A 27,240-nucleotide genomic window follows, 5' to 3' on the forward strand; every position below is an offset into this window, starting at 1 on the left:
GAGACACAGTTAAGGAACCTGAATGATGTAAAAAATGTTTTGTACTTAATAGCTGTTCTATCAAGGGAGTTCTTGGATTTTGAAATTAATTTAGTCCAATATGCAATTGTAAAAGATTCATTTGATTGGATATATTTTAAATTTAACTTTGATTCTCTTCACTAAATAATGTGTGAATCTGAAATAATTGTAAAATTCAAGTATGCTTGCTTTTTTCATTCATACTCCTAAGCTTAGCTCAGTAAAATGATTTTCCTCTTTGTTTATACTTGATGAAATATAAATATATACAGGAACAATTGTGAACAGGTACATTCTCTTTTCATGCTTTGATGAATTCAGACAGAATTCTGGGATCATAGACAAGAATTCAAAATGTCACAAATTTGCTTTCTAGTACTTAGAGCAAGCTTACAAATAAATAAATAATCTTTGTATCATAATAGGAATAATAGAGTATATGTATTTTAGTTATGATCATATTATATACATATATATATTTATATTTATATATTTGTGTATATAAACAGAAACATGCACCTGTGTGAATATATTAAAAGTTAGTGAACACTACTAGTAATTTAAAACCACTATTATGTGATAGAAGACTGTGAAGAAATAAGGTAAAGCTGTAGTAAAATATAGTGGTTTCCAGGAAGTTACATCTTAGTTTTGCTGAATTTTTAAATTAGAGAAGAAATAGTATGGTGTATAAATTAAAGCAGAGTTGTTGACAACAAACATCAACTGCTTCCATGTAGTCAGTGCTGCACTGCAGGCAGGATAGCCCTTTGAAAATTATTTACACTCAATTTGTTTTTAGACTGCTCTCTGACTATGTATAATCCCAGTGTCTGTTTTTTTCAGTAGCTAGTGCTTTAATCTAGCTCTGATTATAATTATACTTGTTAGAGATTTCACAGCTGGTCATTTTTCCGCTTCCATTAGACTGTAATTGCTTATTCCTGTATGATACATTAAGACAGAATAGCTCTGATTACCGGTAAAATACCTGTAGCTTGAAAATCACAGTTGAAGTGTAACACTAATTATGGAACATCATATGTGGTCTAAATCCTACTGTTAGGAATTATTTCTAACTTAAGTTTTGTTTTACTGAAGTATTTGCATTCAAAACTTTTCAAATAACGTACAGCAATCACTTTGCTTGGCAATACGTATCAGAGTTACAGAACGTTTCTGGAAAGAATGGTGCATTTGAATCAGGTTTTTTATCTTAACCTGACAAAATCTTTTCATAATGTTTTCCTTTGGTACTTGATTTGACCTGTTGTGCTGACATTACAGTTTGAGGACTGATAGAAATGTCCATGTTAGGGATTGTGATCAGCATAAATGGGTTTTGATCTTTCTAAGTAGTTAATTAATTTACTAATTATATGAGCTAGGATTTCTCCCTTTGTAAACATACATATGATTATTAAAAAAAAAAAAAAAAAGCATGGATATAATGTAACTACTACAGATACAGAACAAAGAAATGTTTTTCAAGAACTATTCTGCTTGAAAAAATCATGTGATTGGATCCTGTAACCCACTGGTTCACTTTTTGATTTAAAAAATAAACCAAAACAAAATAAAATCAGTACTGTAGAGTTAGAACCTCTGTGAGTTCCTCAGAAAACTATCTGCTTGGATTCTGAATGGATCTCCTGTATTTAGGTGATGTAGTAGATGAAAATCTTCAAAATAATTGAGTAAATTCTCAGATATAAAGGGATATGGCACCTCTTGTGCCTCTGGATATGTTACATTCTGTAAGCATTCTAAATGTGAACTAGAAGGTAGCCTGAGCCCTCAGAGTTAGGTCCACCAACACCACAGCCCTTTCCAGCCAATGTTTCTATGATTCTGCTTCTCCATGGAATTTTACAGCCTGTGACCTAGTACCTCTTTCCGGTGGGACTTATTTTATGGTACGGGCCACTAATTCCTCGATGGAATTACATTTGATCAATTACATGCTGTAATGAAGTTTTTCACGGCATAAACTTGAGCACAAGTTCATTTTGTATTACTCAGCGTTTTCCTTTGAAATAACGTTGCACCGAATCTCCAAAGTGGCATTATTATTTCTTCTGCTAATTTAGCAAAAACATCATTAGTGTTTTTAGTGTTTTTACTTGACTTTTTTTTTGTTGTTTTTACTTGGCTTTTTTTTCCCCCCATGGGATCGTATTTATTACGTGTGAGTAGTCAACAATCTTTTATTCATATGTAACAATTAAAAATAGTCTTACTCATAAATGGTAAAGCAGTTTCACACTTCTTTTTTCTGAATTTATAAACACAAAATATTAGTTTTACATATTCTGTTAACTCTCACCTCTCTTTCTTTGCCTAAGTCTAAAAAGTCAGATTTCCTTTTAAGTACAAGAAATAATGTTTGCTCATTTAAAATTTGATCCTGGAATGTTATTATCATTCTAGTCCTCATGCAGCAAAGTATCTGAAAGCCTGAATTCCTGTTGCATGTTACTCCTCTGCATGAAGACTTTTGAAATTTTCTTCCCAAACTGAATCTTTCTACCTATGCATTTAAGTTTGTTATATATTTATTGTGAAGAGCTGTTTGTAGATTTTCTTGCCAAATTTAATGTTCACTTGTAAAGCTTCAAATTCTGTTCCTTCATGTGTCAAGATCTTGCTGCTGCTTTGATTGATTGATTCTTTTTGAAATATATATGTAGGAGTAGGTGATATCCTTCTTGTGATATCTGTTCTTTTTTTCACATTCCTCCATTTTTTGAAGAAACTTTTGAATAAATATATCTTTCTTTAACCTGTACTTGAAACCATTGTTGTTTCCTCTTCTTTGAAAGAAAAGGGTGTCAGATTTTCTGATAAGGTTTTTCTGGAAATATTTTTAGAAAAGTTGACACTACTAGTTTTGAGCCTTCTTTAATGTCTTATATGATCATAAGAATGACTGTATTGCATCAGAACAGAGTTCCAGGTAGTCCAGTAGTTTCTTTGTGATGGTTGACATTAATAGATGTTTAGAAAAATGGCTACAGAATAGTTAAGTGTATTTATACACTGTAAATGCTGCTTATCTTCTAGTTTGTCCACGGATGTGAATTTGCACAATAACAGCAGCCTACATGCCTATGTTTTTTTCTCACAAAGGTTATAGTTTGCACAGGAAAATTTACTGCAACCTAGTTGGCAGATGACAAGCGTTCTGAAGTTGTGTTGTTTTCAAGAGGTTATAAAATAATTGCCTATATTTAAAGCAAAAGTAAACAAATTATTTAAGCATTTAAAAATGCATTGCATCCAATAAATTCCCCTAAATATCTCTAGTAGCTTTACATGTCTGTACTTTGGTAAAATCAGGATCCCTTTTGGAGACTTTTATCAGAGGTATTTACATGTAGGGCCAAATCCAAATCAAAACAAAAAATTACATAGCATTTTTTATGTGTGTGATGTTATAACACTTAGGGGGAAAAAAAAAAGAGAAAAAAAAAAGAGAAAAAAAAAAGAGAGGAGAGCAGAGGAGAGCAGAGGGAAAAAAAAAAAAAAGTGTCCAAACCTACAAAATAGCTTTGCACTGATAAAGGAAATAACATCACTGCATTTCTTATAGAATCACAGAATTGTAGGGGTTGGAAGGGACCTCCAGAGATCATCGGGTCCAACTCCCCTGCCAAAGTAGGTTCCTTAGAGCAGGCTGCCCAGGTAGGCGTCCAGACGGCTCTTGAATATCTCCAGAGAAGGAGACTCCACAACCTCCCTGGGCAGCCTGTTCCAGTGCTCCGTCACCCTCACTATGAAGAAGTTCTCTCACATGTTGGTGCGGAACTCCCTGTGCCCCATTTTATGGACATTTCCCCTTGTCTTTTGGCTACCTGAATTATGGCCAAATTGGGAATTACGTGCATGCCCAGTAGCATGCCCAGTAGCATTTCTTCTAGTTCTAGATCATGAATTGATTCTTTTTATAGTGGGGATGTTCAGTGTTTAGCTTACAATGATACTCAATACTGATCTGTTAAAACCTTCCTAATTATTTCAGAATTACTTTGGAGAAAAACGCAAGGGAAACAAATGTGATCATTTATGAGAGAGTAATAGAAAGAGATAATGTGTTTTGAATTCTCCTTCCAATACAAACAGCTGTTTGTACCATAATGCTGGTACTGACACCAGATTTAGTACCACCATCCATTGTAGTGACCAGAACTCTGAAATAACTGCCATATGTAAAAGATTAAATTTCTCATTCCTTGGAGCAAACAGGAAATATTAATAGGTCAATAGGTCTGCTAATAATGCTTTCTGATGAGACTGTATTCCTCTTAAAAGTTTGAGCTTAAAATTACAGCATTCATTAGAATTGCTAAATATGATTATACATATGCTAAACACAACTCTCAACCACTCTGAGCTAAAAAAGAAGAGGCCAAACTGTAAAGCAATTTAGTTTAAATCTAGTTTAATTATGCCACTTAATGTCAGATCTCCCAATGAAGAGAATGCACGGATAATGTACGTGAAATAATGTGAGATTCATAGATCAATCACACCTGATATTTTTACCTTCATTTTTACACCTCTCTTTAATAATTTACAATCTTAAACTGGAACAACATAAAGGTTGTGGTTGGCTGGTATGTGTTAAACTATGCCAGCTGCTGAGATGCTGAGATGTTTTCAGGATAAATAAGTATTTCCTTTTTAGAGTCACCTATGGTCTCTTGAATTACATTTCTTTCATCAAATACCAAGACATTAGGACAGTGTTCTGTGTATAACCTTTTGATGTCAACAGCTTTACTGCAGGGGTATCAATGGCTTAGTGACAAGCAAGAGAACACAGAGGCATTTAGCATAAATAGTGTATTTTCAAAAAACAAAAAACAAAAACAAAAACCAACAACCAAACCCATCAGTGAAACGAACAAAACCCAAACTGAACCAAATAAACAAACAACAACAACAAAAAACACTTACAATAAAAATCCCACTGCCATACCCAATCATGTACTAGATTATGTTGTTTCTATTTGGCATCTTTAGCCTTTATTTCTTTTTCCTTGGTGAAGAGATTTTAGTAGTGCTTCTGGCTTATCTAAGAATTACATCTTGCTTTGATGAGATTATTTTTTTTCTTGGAGACTTCAATACAATTTAAAGATTCCCAAAATGAATAGACAAGTCCTAGCTAGGGATAGATAGTAGTAGCAGCATATTGGTGACAGAGGTATCTTTCTGATAAGGAGGATGTGTCCTTTTAATATTTCCACAAGTAAACTATGATAATTTAAAGCCAGGCAAATTTTTTCCAGAGCCTGTAAAAGTTGATAATTAAAGATCAGCTTTGAAACAACTAGAGAAGTCATTCAAATTCTAAAAGTTTTGGAGCCAAATTGGGGAAGGGGAAGGGGAGGGAAAAGAGGAAGGGGAAGGGAGAAGGGAAGGGGAAAAGGAAAAAGAATAAAAAACTAAGTTGATGGCAAATTCAAATATCTAATGCACAGTCACATATTAAGGGAATGTTTGGTAATGACAGACCATTGGAGGTCAAAGGAATTAAAAATGAGTGGACAAAAGGAGAGTTTGATGAAGACTGTCCTGCAAACATAGCTCTTTTTTAATCTAAGCTTTAAAATCTTAAAATATCTGCCTAACAATTGATATACCAAAAGCTACAAGAATTTCCTCAGGTGTCTTTGATGTCTGCCCAGAAGACAAGTATTCTCTGGAAGTCACTGGTGGTCTTTTTATGTCTCAGTATACTGCCACTGCTATAGAAAGAGGTGATAGAGAAGTTACCTACAGAGTTCACTGCATTAGGAATCTTCCAGACAGCTCTAAAGCAACATTATTTTGGCAAGGCAGAAAGAAGACTGCTTAGTACAAGCCACATTGTAGTTCAGTATTTTTATTCTGCATTTTTTTAAAGCACTAAGTTGTGGCTTATACCTGTCTTCATGAAAGTTCTGAATGGGACTGAGTTTAAGCCATTGCTGTACTCTTCCAGAAATATTGCACTTTTCATTTCTTGCTTAAAATGGGTAGAATGTGACTTGTTCTGTGTTGCAGAATGCCTCTTTCCCTTTTTATAGGTAAGCGAGATTTAAAGCATTTTTATGTAAAAAACATGAGTAATTTTGCTGACCATTTCAATGTCTTTTGTGAACTTAATATTCTGCACAGAAACACATTCCTTTACTCTTGGGAAAGTTTGAAATGTTATTAATATTTAATGGCAAGTTTCCTATAATTTGTTCCAAATGAGGGAACACTGCAGATTTGAATACAAGGGTTTATCACAGGGAAAAGCAGAGGTGAAGAGAAAATTTTTGGCAAGTGTGCTTGGTTTATGGCTTAAGAATGTCCTTTGTACCACTAATTCAAACTTTTATCTTAGAGAGTTATAAAACTATGCTCCTAAAAAAACCCTCCAGAACAAAAATGTGCTAAGCCTGGTGTTGTCATGAGGAAAGAATTATGTTCATAGCTCTCAGTAGCTAAGAGGTACTGTTAACTAACCAGTGGACTAGGATTTGCATAATATTGTAACATGATGACAGTATTATGCAAATTTGTGCAGTGCAATGAGCTACTAACATAGAGCTATTATCAAAATGGCTGGTTAAACTTTATCCATAGAGCCCACCTCATCCTGAATAATAAGGGCAAGTTAATTAAATATCAGTAATGAATATTAATAGAGATAGCTGTCTTCAAGATGCAGAATAGGACAGATGACAAGAGAGTAAGGTGAAAGCTTATTACTCCTATTTTACAAATAGGTTCTAGAGAGAAGTAGTTAACACGAAAGATTTATAAGTATATAATTGAAGTATAGAAATGGGAAGCAGCAGAAGGTACAGCGGAATTCCAGTATACCTGGACATTGCTCTATGCTTGTGTGATAACAGCCAGCTTGGCTCCAATTCTCTGAATGTATATTTTAGCCCAGTGTTTTTTGTTTGTTTGTTTGTTTTTTCTTCACTGCTAAATGAAAGGTGAATGCCTTTCAAAAATGGTGGGAGATCAGGCAAAATTGTAAAAGTTTTAACAGAGCTGTAAAACAAAGAAACAAACAAAAAACAATGAACAACATATTTGTCATAAGACAGGAACACACCTATTTTTAGATTATTTTTAAGCTTTGTGTGTTGAAAAGCCAGTTTTGAAACACTGTCAAGTTACAAATACCAAATAGAAGTTACTAAAGCAGAATGAGACAAGGACTATTTAGTTTCTCCATCTACGCATGAAATAGCTCTGCTTCATATGTTACTAATATGAATAAGTCTCACATCATTGGGACTGGGTTGCTGCAACCTTACCCCGTTGTATGATGACCACTTTCAGAGGAAGCAAGTACACTCCTGGAGGCTAAGGAGACTTACTGCTGAGTCTGAAGACTGTAGGTAGAGTGTTTGAGTGTCAGGCTTCTCAGATTACCGTTCCTTGAAATATTATTGTAGATATAACAGATTTTGTGTGTTCCTTTCTCTGAAAAGCAAGTTGTGTTGAGTGTCAGGTGTCAGCATTCCTAAATGATTTTGGTTTTAATAAAACTTTTATTCTTAATACAATAATTCCAGTCCATATTAAAAGCCTCTAGTTACTTCATTATGCACAGGGCCACATCTTGTCTCTAAATACAAAGATTAAATAAACAAACAAACAAAAATTGTTCTTGTACAGTCACAGGACTCTGGGAACAGGAGCTCTAAAGACCAAATATGACAACATTAGGAATATCACATGATTTTCCAGCTGCCTGTCGAAGAAAGATCCTTATCAAAACTGTGCTGGTTTTCTTGTATGTCATATTTTTTTTCAGCATGGCTCTCTGTTGTCTTATTATTTGTTTTTTTTTCTCTGAAAAATATTAGGAAATTTGTACAGTCTGATATACAAGTAATTAAAATAACAATACAAATATGAAGCTGTTCAACTGATTTTTCATCAGAAAAAGGCTGGATTCTGATGTAATTAGCCTTTTAATTTTCCTCAGAAAACATGCCTTCATTATTACATGGTGTGAATTATAACATTTTGTAAATTCTTGATTTCCACCGTACGTATTTAGAGCTGACCTTAAAGTTTGGTTCCATATTATAATAGAAGAAAAATATATCCTGAAAGTTAAACCTAAGTCTTTCCAGAAAGAAAAATACTTCTTAAGCCCCAACATGAAACATGGTTAAAATATGTGGTTAAAATATAAAATGATACTTAAATCAAATTAATCTGTTTTACTCTTGAAGAGAAGCCAGGACCCACTGATCTGACAGATTTTTTTATAAAGTGTGTTTAAAGATGGGGAAGAAGGACCAGAAGAAATGATCATCACTTCCCCCAGAACATGACAGGCCACAAAGTGAAGACAGGACAAGGAGAAAGCTGCAGTTCATGGCAGGGAAAGAGGGAGACATGCTATGAAAATGGCAGAGGGGCTCAAAACTTAACTCCAGAACAAATGGCAGCTGAGGTCAAGCTACACGGAGCTAGAAAAGAGGCAGTAATGCCAGGAACTTCCTAAGCATTGTGCTTTAGGAAGGAGTGGTAGTTGAACTGCCAAGAATGAAAAGTTTTATGCAAGTCTTAAAAATAAAGAAGGATAGACAAGAAAGAACAGGAAAGAAGAAAAATAGGAAATTTAAAAGGAAATAAACTTCTGCAACAGTCACCAGCTGCGTGGATGTTGTGAGAGAAAGCAAATCGGGCAGTAAAGTACTTTTACAACCCTGGCTTGGACAGTCTGGGAGCCAAACTATTCCTCTAGGATAATCTCTGCCCTACCTCCTGCCTGCCAGGACAACCCTCCTAGACCCATTTTGTTGGCCCATTTGGAATAATGCCTCTGCTCTCAGCTCTGGCCCCAGCTATTTCCAGCTGGCCCTGCCATGCTCCTGCATCCCTCCCATATGAATGAACTGCCAACTGTGATTTCGGTGTGAGTTATAGGGACTAACATACAGCTCTAGCAGATGTGTACTGGCAGACTGAGTAGATGGCTTTTTAAGTTACAAATGTTTGCTTTCAATACATATATATATATATATATTTATAAATATACAAACACATGCACATACACATACAGTATGCATATAGTATACATACATACATACAGTACACATACAGTACATACATACATACATATAAAAGAACATAATTCCAGGGAAATCTAAACCATTAGAAGTCTGGAAAGAGCTACTGACAGGAGATAGGTACATAATCAAAGGCTGAATTGGCAATACATAGTGGTGTATCTTCTGTGCATACCTTAGCTAAAGAAACTGCTTTGAACTGTTTTCCATTCCTTGTTGTAAACGTTTGTATGTGTGTGTTTCTGCATGCCTAACAATTCCTGTTGGAAGATCTGTTTGTTGAGAAATGATGCTCCCAAGATAGTCTGCTCCTCTTCCTCCAGCAACTTTCCTCTCTTTCATTTTTCTTCACGCCCTTCTCAGTTGCTTCGGCTATAGACCCACATTTGCTCTGTCTGGGTATTTTCATTCACTTATTGCATCAAGTCTTTTTATTTATCAATAGAAGAAATCAGAGAAACATACATTCTCTTTGACGGAGTTTGTAAATATACCTTTAGGAAGCAAGGGCAGGAAAGAAACAAGAAATTTATAAAGGAGCTGCAGTTCTTGGTTGCTGTGCCAATTTTGTGTTAGTTCACAGAAAATGTTGACCTGTAAAATGAGAATTCACCCAATTCATATTTCTAATTTTATCTTTCTGTTTGCCACTCTACAAATGTTGTGGACATGCAGCAGAGATATAGACACCATCCAAGAAATCCTCTTCCACTGCTGCTAGTTTTCTGGCACAAGCTGCATTGTGATATGAGTAAAACTTAAAATGTGGTGAGATGTATCTAAAATGATATTTGTATGTTTAGCATACATGACTGAAATGCAGAGGCACAGAGTCACTCGGGTATGCTACAAAATCAGTTTGTGTTTTGCAGACTGAATTCTGTAATGACAGACTCATTAAAAGTTCTTGCTGCCACATGCTGTTTGCTTTCACCTTCAAAACTGTCTGCATTACTAATGATTAACTCCACATGGAAGTTATTTACATAAAGTATTGTTCAGTGCCACAGTGCTAGGCAAGGGAGAGAGGGAGTGCACACACTCAGCAAATTAATTCAGAAAGGGCCAGATTTAAATGCATTGCTCACAATCATTGGCATAATCAAAGTATATGTGCTACCATGGCCAAGTCTGGGTGAAGTCAGCCTTAGTAGGTCTTGACAGTGAGGGAGATTTACTTCTGCCAAGTTAACTCAGCTAACTAAGCACTGCAAGCCTAAATGGTTATTATTTTTCAAGATCGTTATCAGAACTATGGATTTTTTGTTTTCTATTTTGAGACTTTCTTGACCCCATAAATGCTTAACTTCATGTGCAATACTGGTTCTTTTAGTGCCAGCTAGATCACTGTTACTAAGTGTTTCTAGTTGCTCAGATGGCTGTTATTGTATAACTCTCCATTCTTCTGGGAGCAGTGCTGTCAGCAACTGGTGAATTCCCTATACACTAAAGCTTTCTATGGCATGGCACTAGAATCTGTAGGAAATTTCCCAATTGTTCAAGGGTAGTTTCAAGGGAGAAGCACATGACAAAAGCCTTGTTCATGTGTTTACTGTAAAAATAACTGATGTATCTTCCCTTTAAGCTTTTATTATATTGTCAGCTTCACAGTTTTAAGTTTAACTTGAGTGAATGGCCAAGGTAATCTGGAATTACGTAGCTCCACAAGGGATTCTATAGGTACATTGGTCAGGAAAGAAAGGCCAAGGAGAGTGTTCCCCCTCTGATAAATGGGAAGGGAGAACTGGAAGAGACATGGGGAAGAGAGCACATGTCAGGATCTGGAGCATAAAAATGTTTGTAAATACCCTACTTCAATTATAAGTGGAAATTAATAAAAGAATAACATAAACACAAACAAATCACTACCAATAAAAAACCCAACCCATACCAGAGATATCAGAGCACACAAGGCCAAACTGTGCAGGTGTTCCAAATACTCAGAGCCACGTGCTATTTGTTAGCATGCTGTATGCCGTGCTCAGAAATTGGATAATTTCTGAAGTGCTATTTCCACTAAGCCTCATCTTTCAGTGATTTAATGTCTAAGATCTGATACCTTTTTAAAAAAAAAAACAAACTAAGATTGTGTTACTAACCAGACCTTTGGTTTGTCACCTAACTAGAAGCTAATGGAATTGCAGGAACTTCATTAAAAACAATTTATGAATGCAATTTTTTTATTTTACTATATTTTTTTTATTATTATTTGAAAATATTCCTTGCAGCTGTTGAGACCCCTTTTATTTTGTTTTAAGATTTGTAAAATAACTCTTCTTGTCTCCCATGCATAGAACTTTTCATAAATCATTGTCATTCCCTCACTGTCATTCATTCCCTTCTGCTTGTCTACTCTACTACTTTAATGAACCTTATCAGACCTGTCCTTATCAGACATTATTTACATGAATTAACAGGCCCCCAAGATGATTTATGTGTCTTATTTTCTGCCCATCAAAGATGGAAATGAACTGCTTTGGTTAAAATGTCATTTAGTAATAGGTCAATTTTTATTCTTCCTCAGGCTTATTTTATTTAGTTTGCTTGGAAATAAATACAAATGCAAAATGCAGACATTATATTTCAGAATATAAATGTAAAAAGATGGTCATTGAATAAATTCCATGGTCTTGGGAAAAAAAATAATCAATCAAACAAAAGCAAAACAAAACAAAAAACTAAGGTAAAATAGCAGCAGTCAGTACCCACACCTGAATTGGAAAAGGTTTTCTTCAACTACATACCAGTATCTCAGTGAGTTACAGATATAAATACAATGAAATATGAAAATTATTTTCTGCTCAGTTCTTCCGTAAGAATGAAAGCTAACAGACAGAAAAGCCATTTATATCATTACATTATTTGTTTCAAATACATTAAATTGTTGTAATAAAATATATTTAAGTATTTGATGTTTCCAGTATGCTAGTTTTTCAGACATGATATTTTTTCAGACATGATATTTTTGTTCCTTAGCAGTACTATAAAAGGAGCCTTCTTTAGGGTGTTTGAGAATATATTCTAGTCAGAATACAAACATGCTTATGAATGTGTGAGACACAAACCTTTTGATAAAATTGATTGCTAATATTCATTTCATTTCTTACACAATCATAAACGTTCCAGCACATAATTTGTACATTCAGCCAGTCACAATTATATTCTTTATAGAAAGTGAATTTTTCATATTGCCAACAGGACTGTTCAACATGTGAACCTAATAATCTCTACCCTATTCATGGTCATCTTTCTATACTGTATGCTGAAATACCACATAAGAAAACTTTTTTATTTATAAAAGTATTAGCTACAGGCACATATTAGGTACCTGCGTTAAGAATAACCCCAAATACCTAGTTCCTTCCTTGACCAAGTTTAACGAAATGCCTAGGTCCAGCATTTCCTCTCCCAAAGTCAGTCCATGCTTATATTCCCATCTGCAGATTTGTTTCCTTCTGTGCAAAATTATTTAAGAAATTTTCATCTTGATTTGTCTTCCTTTACACTCATTTTTACTCTCTGTAATCAAGAACACCTACGTCTATACAAAATCTCCTTAAGACTCTACAGAAAGTGGTATGTATCTTGGGATAGGAAGCCTCACTGGCTTATGGCTCAACAGCTGGAGCTGTTCACCCTTATCTGCAGACAGGCTTCAGTGGAAATCACCCACAGCAAAATAAGATTTACTTCAGTAATGGTGAGCTTCAGCTTGTCATACAGTCATATTTCCAACCACACATGCCTCTGACTGACAAACAAGCAGATAGACACTGCCAAAACTTGTTTGTAAATCGTATCTGTTCTGTACAGTAAAGCTGTGTGCTTGCTACAGGCTGTGTTTTCCTTCTGTCTCTCCCAGCTCTTTTCCCTAGTATCAAATCAAATAAATGAAGCAGGCAAAACATGTGAGAGTAAAACTTACTCCATAAAAGAAATACAAAGACAAGGTTTTAGGTAATGAAAAGTGATATTTCTTCTTTTAATAATGATTTTACTCGACATTTCAATGGTACTTTCTTTTATTTACAGAGTATAACCTACTGAGAAAGAAATGATCTCCAAGTATTAGAATACACACAGGCTTAGTGCAAGAGTCTTAATACCTTAATATTCAGTAATACCATCAGAAAAACTGGAAGCAGTTCTGTTAATGCAGCTATCCAGCCTCCAGACCACAGGTGAAAAAGGCTTGGCCAGCTCAGAGTATAAACAGGAAAAGTTTAGGGTTGTCTGGCCTTTCGCAGACAAAACGGCAGAGCCTAACCTCTCATGAGACTTATTAGGGTTTAACTTCTGTAAAACTTTCAGTCTTGGAGCACTGAAGCTACATCAAGGCAGTAGCAACAGTAATCCAGAATGAACTGAATCCATATATTTTAGGTAAAACTTTGTTTGGTCTCAGTAACTGAAACCAAATAGAAAAAAAAATCAAGAATATTTCTTGTTTTGTAAGTGGTTTCTGATGTATGTAGAATCTACTTTGTTCCTTTATTAGTTTAAGGATGAACAAAATGTAAAGAATGCCATTTCAATCTATTTTTCTCTTCTTCATAAGAGTACTACTAACACAAAAACCATTTCAGAAAACAATCCAAATAAAACATTGTCTACCACAGGTTGATTTTCTCTCTCGGTAGGAAGACAAATTAAATAAATTTGTTCTTATTGTATGTTAAACTAGTTCTTATCTACTCAACAAATCTGAAATAATGAAATTATGATTCAAAGTCCATTAAAACTAAAGATGTTCAGTTGATCTATTAGAGTTACAGGATTACACTGAAATGTTATGTATGTTTCATCTAAAGCTTTTAATGTTTATGGTTAAAAATGATAAATAAGCATGTTGCAACGGGATACTTGTAATTTGGTTATTGATGGTGTCTCATAATCTTAGTACAGACATGGGTAGCTATGATAGATGTTGCATCTAAATGTAGTAGTAACAGGTAGTCCCTGCCCAGATGGTTGCTAATGGAAGTAAAAAAAGCAAGGAGTAGGAAAATGGAAAACTTAAATTCATGACTTTACAGACAGGAAGATGAGATACAGAGAATGAGGGAGAAAACTGGTTTGCGGCAAGGGACTGCTAGCAGACCTTTTTTTTTTTTTTTTTTTTGGTCAGCTATTATGCTTATTTTAAAAGAACAGTATGTCAGCTTTTATTTTGTCAGCACAAATCCATATTTGTGCTAAAGTTGGCACGAGCATCAATGGCTTAAAATCACAAAAACAGAGCAAGTAGACATTGCCTTTTTAGCCAGGACATTCCCGGACTTCAGAAATCATAGTAGTCTTATGGTGAAGATCTTAAGGATGCTGATTTATCACAGTTTTTGGTCCAGAACATGAGACTTTATGGAAATGTCCAAGGCAGAAGCAGGAGACGAGGTTCTCACCCAAAATTCGGGTTGTTGCATGACATGAAGCAATGAAAGACATCTGTTATAGTACCTGACACACTGCCATACCTTTCTGCTTCTCACCTCGTTGCAGAATGGACATATTCCTCCTATTTTGATCCAAAGCATAATTCTCCTTTTTCCTGTTATCCTCAGTTTTCTCCCTGTTGATTAGCTTTATGAGGGGGATTGCAGAGTTGTACAATGGCCATTGTTGGAGTTTTCTTCCTTTTTTTTAAAAAAAAAACAAACACATATTTCAATTTATCTGCAGTATGTAAAAAGTTTCTCTATTACTGTTTTAGGACACAGCAGGTCAGGAGAGATACAGAACAATTACCACAGCTTACTACCGGGGTGCAATGGGCTTCATTTTAATGTATGACATCACGAATGAAGAATCCTTCAATGCTGTGCAGGATTGGTAAGTAAAACTTGGATCTCATATTAACTATCACAGAGAATGTTTGATATCGCTTGCCTGTTGTGATAGTGTAAATTATTTTTGAATAGTTATTTCCAGATACAGTGTCCAAGCATTCCGATACCCAAAGGTAGGATTTTTGTTCTTGTGGAAAGACAGTGACTACTTTAAATGTGGTGGATCTGATTCTTAGCAACCATTGTGTTTTCTGTGATGTCAGTTAATGTAGGTTATTTATAACAGTAAAAACAGCAACATGCTAACATAGAGAGTAATTGCTAAAATACCAGAAAACGTTTCCATAGTTCACGGAAAGAAATGGGATTCTGTGCGTGGGGTTGTCATTTGATTTAATTTTTTAATGTTGTTGTTAACCTTAGCTGGTTAGACATTACATTTTCATTCATGTAGCTTAAATGTAAAAATTATGAGAAAACTTCATCAGAGTTATAGAATCTAAAATAGATGGTACCTGCATTACCATATATTTTGTGAATGGCAAGATGTCTCCATAACAGCATGTCATTTTAATCAGGTATGGATCAACCAGGATCCAAACAATTTAAGGCTTTTTTAAAGTAAAGCTGACCCAAAAGGAAAACTAGAGCTACTCTCAGCTGTCTCATCTTATCCTTTAAGAGTTATTTTCATATCTGAGAGCCTCCTAGCAGTGCTCTGGGTGATATGAATAGCATTTGTCACATGTGTTCTGTGTGCTCTCTTGCACATTGTTACCATGGGAGAATCATGTTTGAGAGAGTATTTTGTTCAGAGTTTGCATGATTGTTCAGTATATTTCTTTGGCTCTTTTTGTTATTTTAAGATGCGCTTTATTGTATACTCTTTTTTCAGGATTGGCAAGGTCAGAAACACATTTTACATTTGAATTAAAAGGCAATGATGTTATGATGCCTGTTTCTACTGGGAATTGTTGCCTAGCCACAACTCTCCGATAAAAAACGTTCTTTCTTTCACACTCTTCTACTTATTACTGTGGGAGAAAGTACCACTGAGCCCATGGAGCATCATCTCTCTCTACACCTGTATATTTTCTTCATCTGGGTATGCTGAATCTGGCCATTCAGCACTCAGAAAATAAGAACTGAGAACCTTAGCTTGATTCTGCTTTACAAGAAATAAAATCTTGTGTTGCCTAACACATCTAGTCTGAACACCACAGATGTAGTCATTCATCCAATGGAAATGGACAACTCCAGACTGTGTCCTACCTTCTCATTGCTGTCAGTACAACTCTACACTGAATTGCTTTTATGAAGGGTCCATCTCTTTCTGTTTACTAAAGAATCGATGAACTTATATAACTAGTATAGACCAGATGACTAGCTTTTGGATAAATGAATTTCTCTGAAAGGAGACTCTGCATGGTACTCAAAGTGGAAGACAGGTTTGTTCACTGTAACTTGTTATGCGAAGGGGGTATTCTGTCCCTTTTGTACAAGCTGAAGGTATCATGCTGAGGGCTTGATGTTATACATTTGCAAGTACTGCTCTGCTCAACAGCATGAAACAGATTCTCCTACCTAATAGTAGGCAGCTGTAATTTGTAGGTGCTGCTGTGGAAGTTTAGCAAAACCAAGAAACAAAGGAACCCACCCTCAACCTCTGACCCTGCAGGTGTGCCAGCCAGCACCACTGCTTCCTGGGCCTGCCAGCTGAAGCTTTTTCTTGGTTTGGTTCTGCTATCCTTTGTCAACGGGCCAATTCCATTCAAGCACTGGTTTATCTGTGTGATAATGGCTGTTGGTGACCAGCTGTAATCTGCAAATCTCATTGCCTCATCTCTAGGCAAACCAGATGGTATGCCATGTATTATCTAGCTTCCTCTGATACAAAGGTTTCCTTATAGCAACTGTAAATATGAGTACTTATTATTAATTTCCCCACCTGTTTGTTTTCCAGCCTCATAAATCTATTGCCACTGCCATTCCTTCTTTCCTGGTGAAAAATAACTAGGCTTCATACGAATTAAATCAAAACTCACTGTAAAATGAAACAAGAAAATATTTAAAAGTTATGGAGCTTTTAGGTTTGTGAAATATGACTTTCCATAATTTTTAACTAGAAGCTTTACAAACAGTTGGCAGCTGCTGTGGAAATCTGGTGGACAGGGGATTGCATGATTATATGCCTAGAGCTACTGAGGAGTCATCTGCATGATGAAAGGGATGACAGACAGGCATAGTGCCTCACTTGTCAGGATGAGACATAGATTTGCTTTTATTTTCATTTTTAATTTCATGAACCCAGTTGCTGCCCTGCTGTTCTTCCTCTCTGTTTTATTCCTCCCATCTCACAGTTGATAATTGATTTTATTAACCCATACTCCAGTTTTGATATCAACCACAGAACTACAGCTTGCTTCTCAATGGGAGAAAAGTTAAAGAAAACTCACAGTTACCAATGCTGCAGGGGACCAAACGTGACTGTGCACATTTGTCTGCATTTGTGAAAGATACAGGGACAGAGAGGGAGCTTTAAACCCTCTCTGGGGTTTAAAATGCTTTTCCCTGTGATAAATGTGCCTCCATGGCAGTGATATCATTTCACATATGTGCACAATGGGCCAAATCCAAGCTCAAAATCCATTAGCTCTAGGGCTTCATCTAGAAATGACATTACATTTAGGACAACGAATTTCCATGTGCCTTTTAGATCTGGATAAAGGAGTTCATGATTCCTTAAAATCAGTTTGTTCAAGCTTTTGCACTCATATTGAAAAAAAATTTGTTCAATCTGAAATATGGCTGACATCTCTGTTTTGTAACAACAGATGGATTGTCGTATTTCCAAATATCCCATGCTTAGGTCAGCATGAATTTGTTTAGCTGTGAGAAATAATATATCTAATTAGACCATTAACATTTTACATAGAAAATAAATCAATGTCTGTATTTTTATTGAAACCTATTAACACCAATATATGCAACAGTTCGGCAGGCAAACATTTTTCTACCAGCGTGTGAGACTAAGAAAGTGTTTTGTCTTGGCCAAAAGACTTGAAAGTCCAATAATTTTCAACCATACTGCAGATACTTCAGGAAACATTCATATCTCACCTTCACTAAGTAAAATCAAAAACCTTAAAGATTACAGATGGCAGTAAAAACAAAAGCTGTAACCTAAGTAGATTTTTTCTTTTGAGATTAAAAAATATTGCTATTAGAAGAGTATTTCTCCAAGAAAATTCATGCAACACCCCACTAGCTATGCCCCTATTTAACGATTACAACCCTTTTCCACTCCTCTATTGAGAGATCTCTAACCAGAATTAATCCATTTCAGCGACTAATTTATTTCTCTATATTAATTTTAGAGAGTATTGCTTGTCTTCTAGCTACCTCTCCTGAAGAAGAATCAGTCATCTACTTTTATCTCTGTGGTGCATTTTGCTGGTATTGTTCTCTGAACTGACATTATTTTAATTATATATTTTCAACTTTTAGAGAGAACTAGAATGAAAGAAAAAAAAATAAAGAGGCAAAATACTTTCTTGCTCTAGATTTCAGAAGCAATTTGTATTTGAATTCTGCAGCTAACAGGAATTTTTGATACTTAATTTTTCTTTGTGAAATATTTGGAGAGGTTCATACATCAAGACTCAGTCCCTGCATAACCTTTTTCCATGGTGGAGAAGAGATGGAATGTATTATTTACAATATTGACATTCCAAAAAAATATTATAGGTCTAGACAAAATGGGGAAAGACAGTTTGCCTTCCTCAGACAGGAAGGATCATTATTAAGAATACTTGTTTAACTAAGGCAGGGGAAGTTAGTTTGTCTCATGGAGCATCTATCACTTGTAGCAGGTTAGGTGAACAACCTGTGTACATGACCAGCCTGAACAAGCCAGTACTGCTGTCCAGGAAGCAGTGCCAAGTCAGTCTCTGCATGTGTTCCCTCCAAAGAAAATGACAGTGGCAGTAGTCACAGCACTGAACAATACTCTCCTCATGTAGATACAGATTTTCAGAAGTTCCCAAGGACCAACATATTCTGTTTTTATTCAGTGAGAGACAGTGCGTGCTGAAAATCTGGCTGCTAGTAGAAACAGCAAAGCAAACATGCTTTGACTCAGCATACCTCCTATGGAGCTCCGCCCAGATTTTGAAGCTGCCTTTTGCAGGAGGTCTTTTCCTCCAGAAGTGCAGCTAATGCTGCAAGTGCAAGTTGCGTACTTGGATGTGCTTTCTTGCATTGCAGAATCTGCAAAATTATTCACAGATTTTGGGAACATAACTTTTTTCCTGTAAATAGGAACCACTTGAAGGGCATCGTTTTTCTGCTCGGCTGAGGTCTAAAGAGCCCACATTAGAAACAGGCAAGAACCAAAACATGCCATCTAGATGAATTCTTTAGATAACACCCACATATTTCAAGGAACTAATCTAATGAAATCTGATTTTCTTAAATAAACTTCTTTTTAAATCTGAATAGGAAATCAGTAAATGTTACGAGTGTCTCCATGCCACTTCAATGCATATTTGTTTTAGGAGTTCAGTTATAATGTCACAGTGCTTGCATTCATTCTTCTTTTATTTTGTCATCTGTAGCATTTACATTTTTAGCCTTTTTCATTATTACATTTCACTAGGGGCTTTAATGACACCTTTCCTCTTAGTGGTTCTCTCCACATAAGTTGTTAGCCTTATGGCAGTGGCTCCTTATGGTAGAAATGCTTTCAAACCATTATGTTGAGTTCCATAGAAGTGCCAGGAAAATAAGTGTTCCTGAGTTGGAAGTTAAAACTGTTTTTATATGTGCAACCTTTCTATCGTTTTACTGAGTGATTTGGGTTTGGAGATTTATTTATACCCAGAATATTTTCAAATATTTCTAGGTTAGAAACAGCAGGAATGTAAGCCATGATATAAAAGCCTGAAGCTTTATGTTCTAGGTTGAAATCCAGCTGGATGACTTGAAACTTTGCACAATCCAAAGGCTAGACAGGGACACTACATATAATGGTGTACACACACTTTAAGTCAGTCCTCTGAACCTGAAAAAGTTGTCCCAGCTCGAAGAGTTTGTCTGGCAATATGTATCACAGTATGGTAACTGCTGAAAGGATGCTGTGGAGGGCTTCTTTGTGCAGGCATTCAAAATTTGAGAATACTGCATTGCTGGAATATCAGATCCCAAAATGTCTCCTCAGGAGACACACAAAGTTGAACGAACTTAAGGACTTTGGACAGATAATTTTCAATGTCCCCTTTGGAAAGGAGTACTATTACATATCTTAAGAAGTTCAGAGAGTCTTCCATTGAAGATGCTTCTCTTTTCTCTTTTTCTCTTGCTTTTTTTTCTCCTGTGTGATTTAAACAGCTCTCCATCCTTCTGTTAATTCAAGCTCATCACCTTCAGGAAGGAATCAGCTGTCAGGAGGTATATATTCTGCCTATTATATGAAGGAGACAGAGGCTTAGCACACAGCAGACAATTTCTGATTTAATAATTTTGTTATATTGTGTTTACTTGTGCATTTTCATATGAAACTGTTGCAGAATTTAGTGGAACAATGTGAAAATTTAGTGAATTTCAGATTAGAGCCAACAGAATAAATTCTATTAATGTGTCACTCATCTGTGCCCATAATACATGGGAGATAGTTATTGGGAATTGGTTCTGGGGAAAGATAATAGAAATGAAACAGTAGTCATCAAGTAAGACCAGAGAAGATCTGTGCAATATTAGGAGCTAAGCCATTATCAGAAACTGGTATTGTTTTTTTTTTTTTTCTTGTCTCTTTTTTTTTTTTCCCTATAGTATGCATGGCTTGAATTAAAATCTTCAAAGTAAAATTTTAAGTAGTTTGAAAGCAGAGCTTTAAAGAGTGACTGTGCTACTACTCATACAAGATAATCTTCAGAGTTAAGGCTTTAAAAAATACGAACATTCACTCCACTATGGCATTAGACAGCTGAATTTACTGAAATGCCAATAATAATTGTCATTCTGGACAGCACTGTGGAAAACAAAATGTACAGTTTCTTCAAAATATTTGCTTTTTGTTTCCTTTTAGCACTCTGAGTAAAATACAAGTTAGCAGGTATAGCTACAGTGTGCTAGAAATTATTTTTTTCTGTTTTCTGTTACATGTTTCTCTTCTAGTAAGAGACATGATGGCATTTTTGAATTGTCATTCAGAGAAAGAAATAAAATTGGAAAATACATTAGCATGTTAATGGGTGAATGTAAAAATTCCTCAAAGCAAATTAGCCCATTAAGTTAATGTCAGCACTGCTACATCCACTTCTAAAGAGCATATGTTCTAAAAGGTTCAGTATTTTTGCTGCCACCTCTCAACTTTCAGTCTAATATTCATGCTCAACACATGCTTGATCTACAGACAGGCTATTTTTCTTTTACCTCTCAATATTGAACTTAGTTCTATCATTTCAGAAAAAAATCCATTATTTGCTGTCTATCAGGGAACAAATCTGGAAAGCGCTTCTGGGCAAATGTAACCTCCATCCCTCTTTGACAAAACATGACCCGACATGCAGCACAATTTGTGCAGTCCTGCTGCAAAGAGCGCTGATGCAAGCCGTGTGTGCCATTCCTCCTGCATGTCCTTGGGATCTCTGTCCCATGGGGCTCTGTCTAGACTCAAGCTGCATCGTGTCCACCAGTGATCCACACACAGAGAGACTGCCATGCAGCCGACAGCAACCTCCACACAGCAGTGCAGGTTAGAGACAGCTGGAGAAGTATTCTGATAGAAGACTCTGGTATTAGATATATTAGTTTGGGGCTGGACAAAGTGATTTAAGCAAATTCTCTAGTTATTTGATGTAGAGTTTTTAGCCAAGCAGATGCATGAAACTGTGCATTGGTGGATAGTTTCATGTCACTCTCCTATTTAAAACGAATGAAACGCTAATATTGCATAAATGTATTGTGTGAAAAGGGTGAAATTTAAGGATGAATCACAGTTTGGTGTATTTTTTCATTTGTCTTCCCTCTGAGCACTAAGGGGACTCATATTCTTTACAGACTTAAACATAAGAAACAAAGAAATGAAATTTCCACTTTTCCCTTTTAATGTTTACTCTTGGAAATGGACTTCTGTTGTGGTTTTACTTGGGTGGGCAGCTGAGTTCCACCATGACCGCTCTCTCACTCCCAGTACTCAAAGGGTAAAGGGGAGAAAATCAGGACTCAAGGTTTGAGATAAGGATGGGGAGATCGCTTAACAGTTATCGTAACAGGCAAAACAGACTCAGAGTAGGGAGATAGTAGTAGTAGACTCAGAGTAGGGAGACTTATTGCTTATTACTAACAAGTTAGAGAAGTGAGAAACAAAGGAAAGAAACCAAAAACACCTTCCCCCCATCCACCGACTTCCACCTCCTCCCCCTGAGCAGCGCAGGGAATAGAGAATGGGGGCTGCGGTCAGTCCCTGACACTTCGTCTCCGCTGCTCCCTCACGGTCACTCTGTGCCCCTGCTCAAGGGTTGAGATAAGGACAGGGAGATCACTCCCTAATTACCATCACAGGCAAAACAGACTCAGCATACGGAAAAAAAATGAAATTTATTACCTATTACTAACAAGCTAGAGCTGTGAGAAAAGTAGAAGCTCACCAAAAACACCTTTCCCTCTTCTACCTCCTTCCCCCAAGCAGTGCAAAGGAATGGGGATTGGGGGCTGTAATTCCTTAGCGATTCATCTCCGCCGCTCCCTCACGGTCCCTCTCTGCCCCTGCTCCACGCGGGGTCCCTCCCACGGGATGCCGTCCTTCCCGAACTGAGCCTGCGGGGGCTGCCCACAGGCAGCAGCTCTTCAAGAACTGCTCCCACACGGCTCCGTACCACGGGGTCCATCCCCCAGGAGCAAACTGCTCCAGCACGGGTCCCCCACGGGCGGCAGCTCCCCCCAGACCCCTGCTCCTGCGTGGGCTCCTCTCCACGGGCTGCAGCTCCGGCCCGGGGCCTGCTCCTGCGGGGGCTCTCCATGGGCCGCAGCCTCCTCCAGGCCACATCCACCTGCTCCACCGGGGGCTCCTCCACGGGCTGCAGCGTGGAGATCTGCTCCGTGTGGGACCCGTGGGCTGCAGGGGGACAGCCTGCTCCACCAGGGGCCTCTGCACAGGCCGCAGGGGAACTGCTGCTGCCTGCCTGGAGCACCTCCTGCCCTCCTGCTGCACTCACCTGGGGGGCTGCAGGGCTGCTTCTCACTCCTCTCTCTCCTAGCTGCTGCTCCCCAGCAGGTTTTTTTTTTTTTTTTTTTTTTCCCCCTTTCTTAAATATGGTCTCACAGAGGCGCAAACACCATCTCTTATTGGCCCAGCTCTGGCGAGCAGCAGGGCCCTTTATCTAACATGGGGCAGCTTCTGGATTCTTGTCACAGAAGCTACTCCAATGGCCCCCCCGCCACCAAAACCTTGCCAGATAAGCACACTACAACTTTGTTACGCAGAACATTAAACTAAAATTCTTTGATCTTCATAAACTGAACACTCACTTTATTTTACTTTTACTTTTCACTTTTATTTCAGTAAGAAGAATTAAGTCCAATGACAAATTAGATGTGCTTCTAAAACAACAAGAACAGCAAATCACTGAAAATCATATCAAGACATTGATAAAAAGAGTAATACTTGGTGGAAAAAATGTGCTTTAAAATAGTTAAACAATATTCTGTATTCCATGTCAGTTTGCTCATCAGTCTTTCATGAATCATTTGGTACTGAATTCCTGATGTTGCACATTGCATATAGAAAACTTAGTTCTGTGAGATCATATCTTATTTTTCCCTTAAAAGTTTGTCATGAAACATAATTTGGATCACAAATGCTAAACTGGTGCCAGCTTAAACCACCTACATACTTACCAGTTTGGCAGACATACTCCAAATACTGCCACAGTGTTTCTTCCTGTACATTCAAAAAAAAGAATAACACCACATTTCAAAGTAAAGCATGCAGCATATCCCTAGAGATTTGAGGAGCAGCATATACTGCAACTGATTCTTCCTAAAATAAATGGAAACTTTGAAGAAAGGAAAATGTTGTAAATCACTTGTTTTCCATTTTTAATTACAGTTTTCTATAATTTTCAGCATATCATCCGTAACACTCATGATGGACCAACAAAAAGCATTCAGTGTCTAAAATCTTTATTTGTTGCTTGAAGTTTTGGGTGTGCAAGAAAGTAATGTATAATGCTTTATTGTCACTGTTATTGCCAAATGCATGGCTTTAGGTTTGCACGGTAAACAGCTCTAAGTGATGAAAAAAAACATATGCCTGTTCTTTTAAGGCTCTTCCTGATAACATATCTGATGTTAGGTTTAAGCAGCACAGTAGATGGACAACATTGCTTTGATGAAGATAATTTTTTTTATCATTTTCTTTCTGCTAAACCCTGAATCTAAATATGCATATTACACATGGAAATTTATGCAAATCCTTATCCAACTGTTTTTGTCTTGAAAACAGTAAACCTTTGATTTAAAAGTTCAAACCTCATCATATAATGTTTTCAGTACGTTTACTGTCAAAAAAATTATTCTTGCATTGTAGCAGCTAATCAGAAAAGACAGCTGTTAACTTTTCATGATATTTTTCTTTTTCTGTTTTTCTGTTCTTCAGTCATAGAGAAAACACACTGTGGGACTGACCTTATCCATACTTGCTTCTTCATCCTACAGGCCACTCCTTTCATTCATTTTGCTGTGGGACAAAGCACTTCTGCAGAAGGTTCTATACCCACCTGAACCTTCTTCACTATAGATGTGTGATCCTCTTCTTAGATACCATGCTGCTACCGAATATCAGGGTGTTTGCTCAGCTCTGCTGAGCTGCATCAAGATGTATTAATGCTGACAATGGAGAGTCTAATAAGAAAAGGGAACAAATATAATCTTGACAGAATTCTCTCAGGCTGTTCAAAGTCTCTTTTTTTTCCCCTCAAATCTGAGATGGGGCAGCATAGTCACAAAGACATGATAGCAATCATTCACCCAGATCCTGCTTGTTTGCTGGTGGCTGATTAGAGCTCTCCAGAGCAGCTAATATCAGTATTATGCTTCAGGAATTCACCAGCAAGATGAAGTCACTTCCACTGGACCTACCTGGCTTAGTGAGTGGCTTACATATTTGCCTGTTAATTTTTTTCAGTTTTGGCTCACATGGTAGTTGATTAGGACCACCATTGGCCATAACTGGACAATACTCGCTGCAAGGCCAGCAGGCTAGATGGGAGCATCATGTACTGCAGCCTGTCTGTTAGCATCAGCTGCAGACTGGCAGATATATCACCACCATGGCTGCACCTCTTTGGCAGCCCTCACTCGTACAGATATGGGCTGCAGTTCGGGGGATGAATTTCATCTCTTACCAGATCTGGGCAGTACTATGGACATCTACATTGCTCCTTCCATAGGCCATTTTTCCTCACTGAGGAAAACATGGAAGTTCTGATTTGAAACACCAAAATATTTTTTTTTGAGAAAACATGACAAACTGTGCCTGGCTACTATCCACATCTGGCAATAAGATAGGTCTGCCTTAACTGTCCTAATACTTCAATTTTAATTCCCGGGAGCACATGTGGCAGAATTATCCTCTAGTTTATGAGTGTCTGCCCATTGTTATTTATGAACACACAGCAAGCAGCAGAACATACCTATTTTGTAGCCTGCTATCTCTCAGCTGGTAACTGAACTGAACATCAATAATTAATAATAATAGGGCAGATGTGACACTCTGAAAATAAACTTGCTTTGTTGGACCAGAAATTTCACAATGGAGTTTCATTGCATGGCTGATGAGGCAATATAGATACTCAGCTAGTCAGAGAACTGTTACATAAAGGAGGTGTCTTCCATTCTGCTCCTGATCCTGCTTTTCTTCATGTATGGTCACAGGGAGTTGCACTGGGGTAGATGAAAACAAACCAGAAGATCAGATTAACATCTAAATGCTGCCGTGCTTAACTAATATTCATTAATTAAACTGTTCTATGATACTCTTAATGAAATATGCTGTTTTGTCTATTTTTTTCCTGGACAAGATGATACACTTCTATTTTCCAAAAAGAGTGGAAAATGCCTCTGAGAAGCCAATGTTGATCTGCTGGAGTTTATTAAGAAGATAAACAAACTTAAGCATGGTAATACAACCATATGCCATGGGAAGTATATGAAATACTGATTCCAATATTCACTCTGGTCTTTCTCTTTATTTTACAGACAGTCACAGCCAGTAGCAAATAAAATAAAATCTGGCATGTCATCATCCACTCACAAACTTCTCATTGTCAGCAATAAATGTCACAAAGCCTTGTGGCAATGACAGTTTTTATTGGCTGAACAGTAACTAATACACTCTTTTTATCTCCCTGTAACCATGCATGTTGACAAAGTCACCCTGTCGCTCAGCATTCCCAAATGAAGGCTTTGCTGTCAGCCAACAACTATGAGTTTTATCAGCAGCTCAGTAATTTCCCTAAACTCTTGCCACTCTCAGCTCAAGTGACATAAAATTTACTTTCCTCCATATTCCAGTCTAGTTATTTGTAGCTTTGGACAGATATTGTGGCCCCTGCACCAAACTCAAACATTGAGATTCACTGAAGAAGCCTTTCCTGTTGGGGACTTCAGATCTGCAGCTATCTTCTTTGGATTGGGATAGTGTCAATAGTACCAAAGGCTGTAGTTTTGCTTATGCAGCCTGGAGGTTGTTTCAAAAGCCAACAAAACCAACAAAATACGAGTAAGCAGCAAAGCACTGTATAGCTTTGTGGGTATTTTGACAGATGTTTGATAGAGTACCCTCTCACTTATTACCTCTTTCACCTCTGCTACCCCTCAGGTCACTTTCTTTCTTCTGCTAGCTCCTCTCTGTCTGACTTCAACACTGCTTGTTTAAATTGTCAAGTATTGGTAATTTTAAAAGGATGATAGCTATGTGAGATACAGGCTGTATGTGGGAGAGAACAACAAGGTTTATTGGAATTCAGCCCACCAATCAAGCAGGACAAGTGACATCAATGTTCTTATATCTAGACTCAAACTGCAAAGTAACATAGCAATGTAATCCAGTAGTAGTAGTTATTTTTGAAGCATAACCTCATGCTATTTAGGTCTATCCTGCAACTGAAGAAACCTTTGGAGTGTCTGTAATCAGAATATTGCAAGACTCTGGCCATTAAACCAAGACATACATAGTGTATGCTTAATAATGAATGCTTTCATTAAAAAAAAAAAAAAAAGTAGTGTAGTTTTGTCAGTCCTATTTCTTGTTTGAGCCACTGCCAAATCCATGCAAAGAACATCAAGGCATG

At 36.9% G+C, this 27,240-nt stretch overlaps 1 protein-coding gene across 1 annotated transcript in view; it reads left to right on the forward strand.

Annotated features, from left to right (window-relative positions):
- RAB3C (RAB3C, member RAS oncogene family) overlaps positions 1 to 27,240 on the forward strand; it is a 143,608-nt gene that overhangs the window by 54,482 nt on the left and 61,886 nt on the right. The window contains exon 3 of the mRNA XM_048053508.2: positions 14,812 to 14,930. Coding sequence (XP_047909465.2) covers positions 14,812 to 14,930 — 119 coding nt within the window. The remainder of the gene's footprint in view (positions 1 to 14,811; positions 14,931 to 27,240) is intronic.

Source organism: Anser cygnoides, chromosome Z (assembly GCF_040182565.1).
Source record: "Anser cygnoides isolate HZ-2024a breed goose chromosome Z, Taihu_goose_T2T_genome, whole genome shotgun sequence".
Taxonomy (NCBI): domain Eukaryota; kingdom Metazoa; phylum Chordata; class Aves; order Anseriformes; family Anatidae; genus Anser; species Anser cygnoides.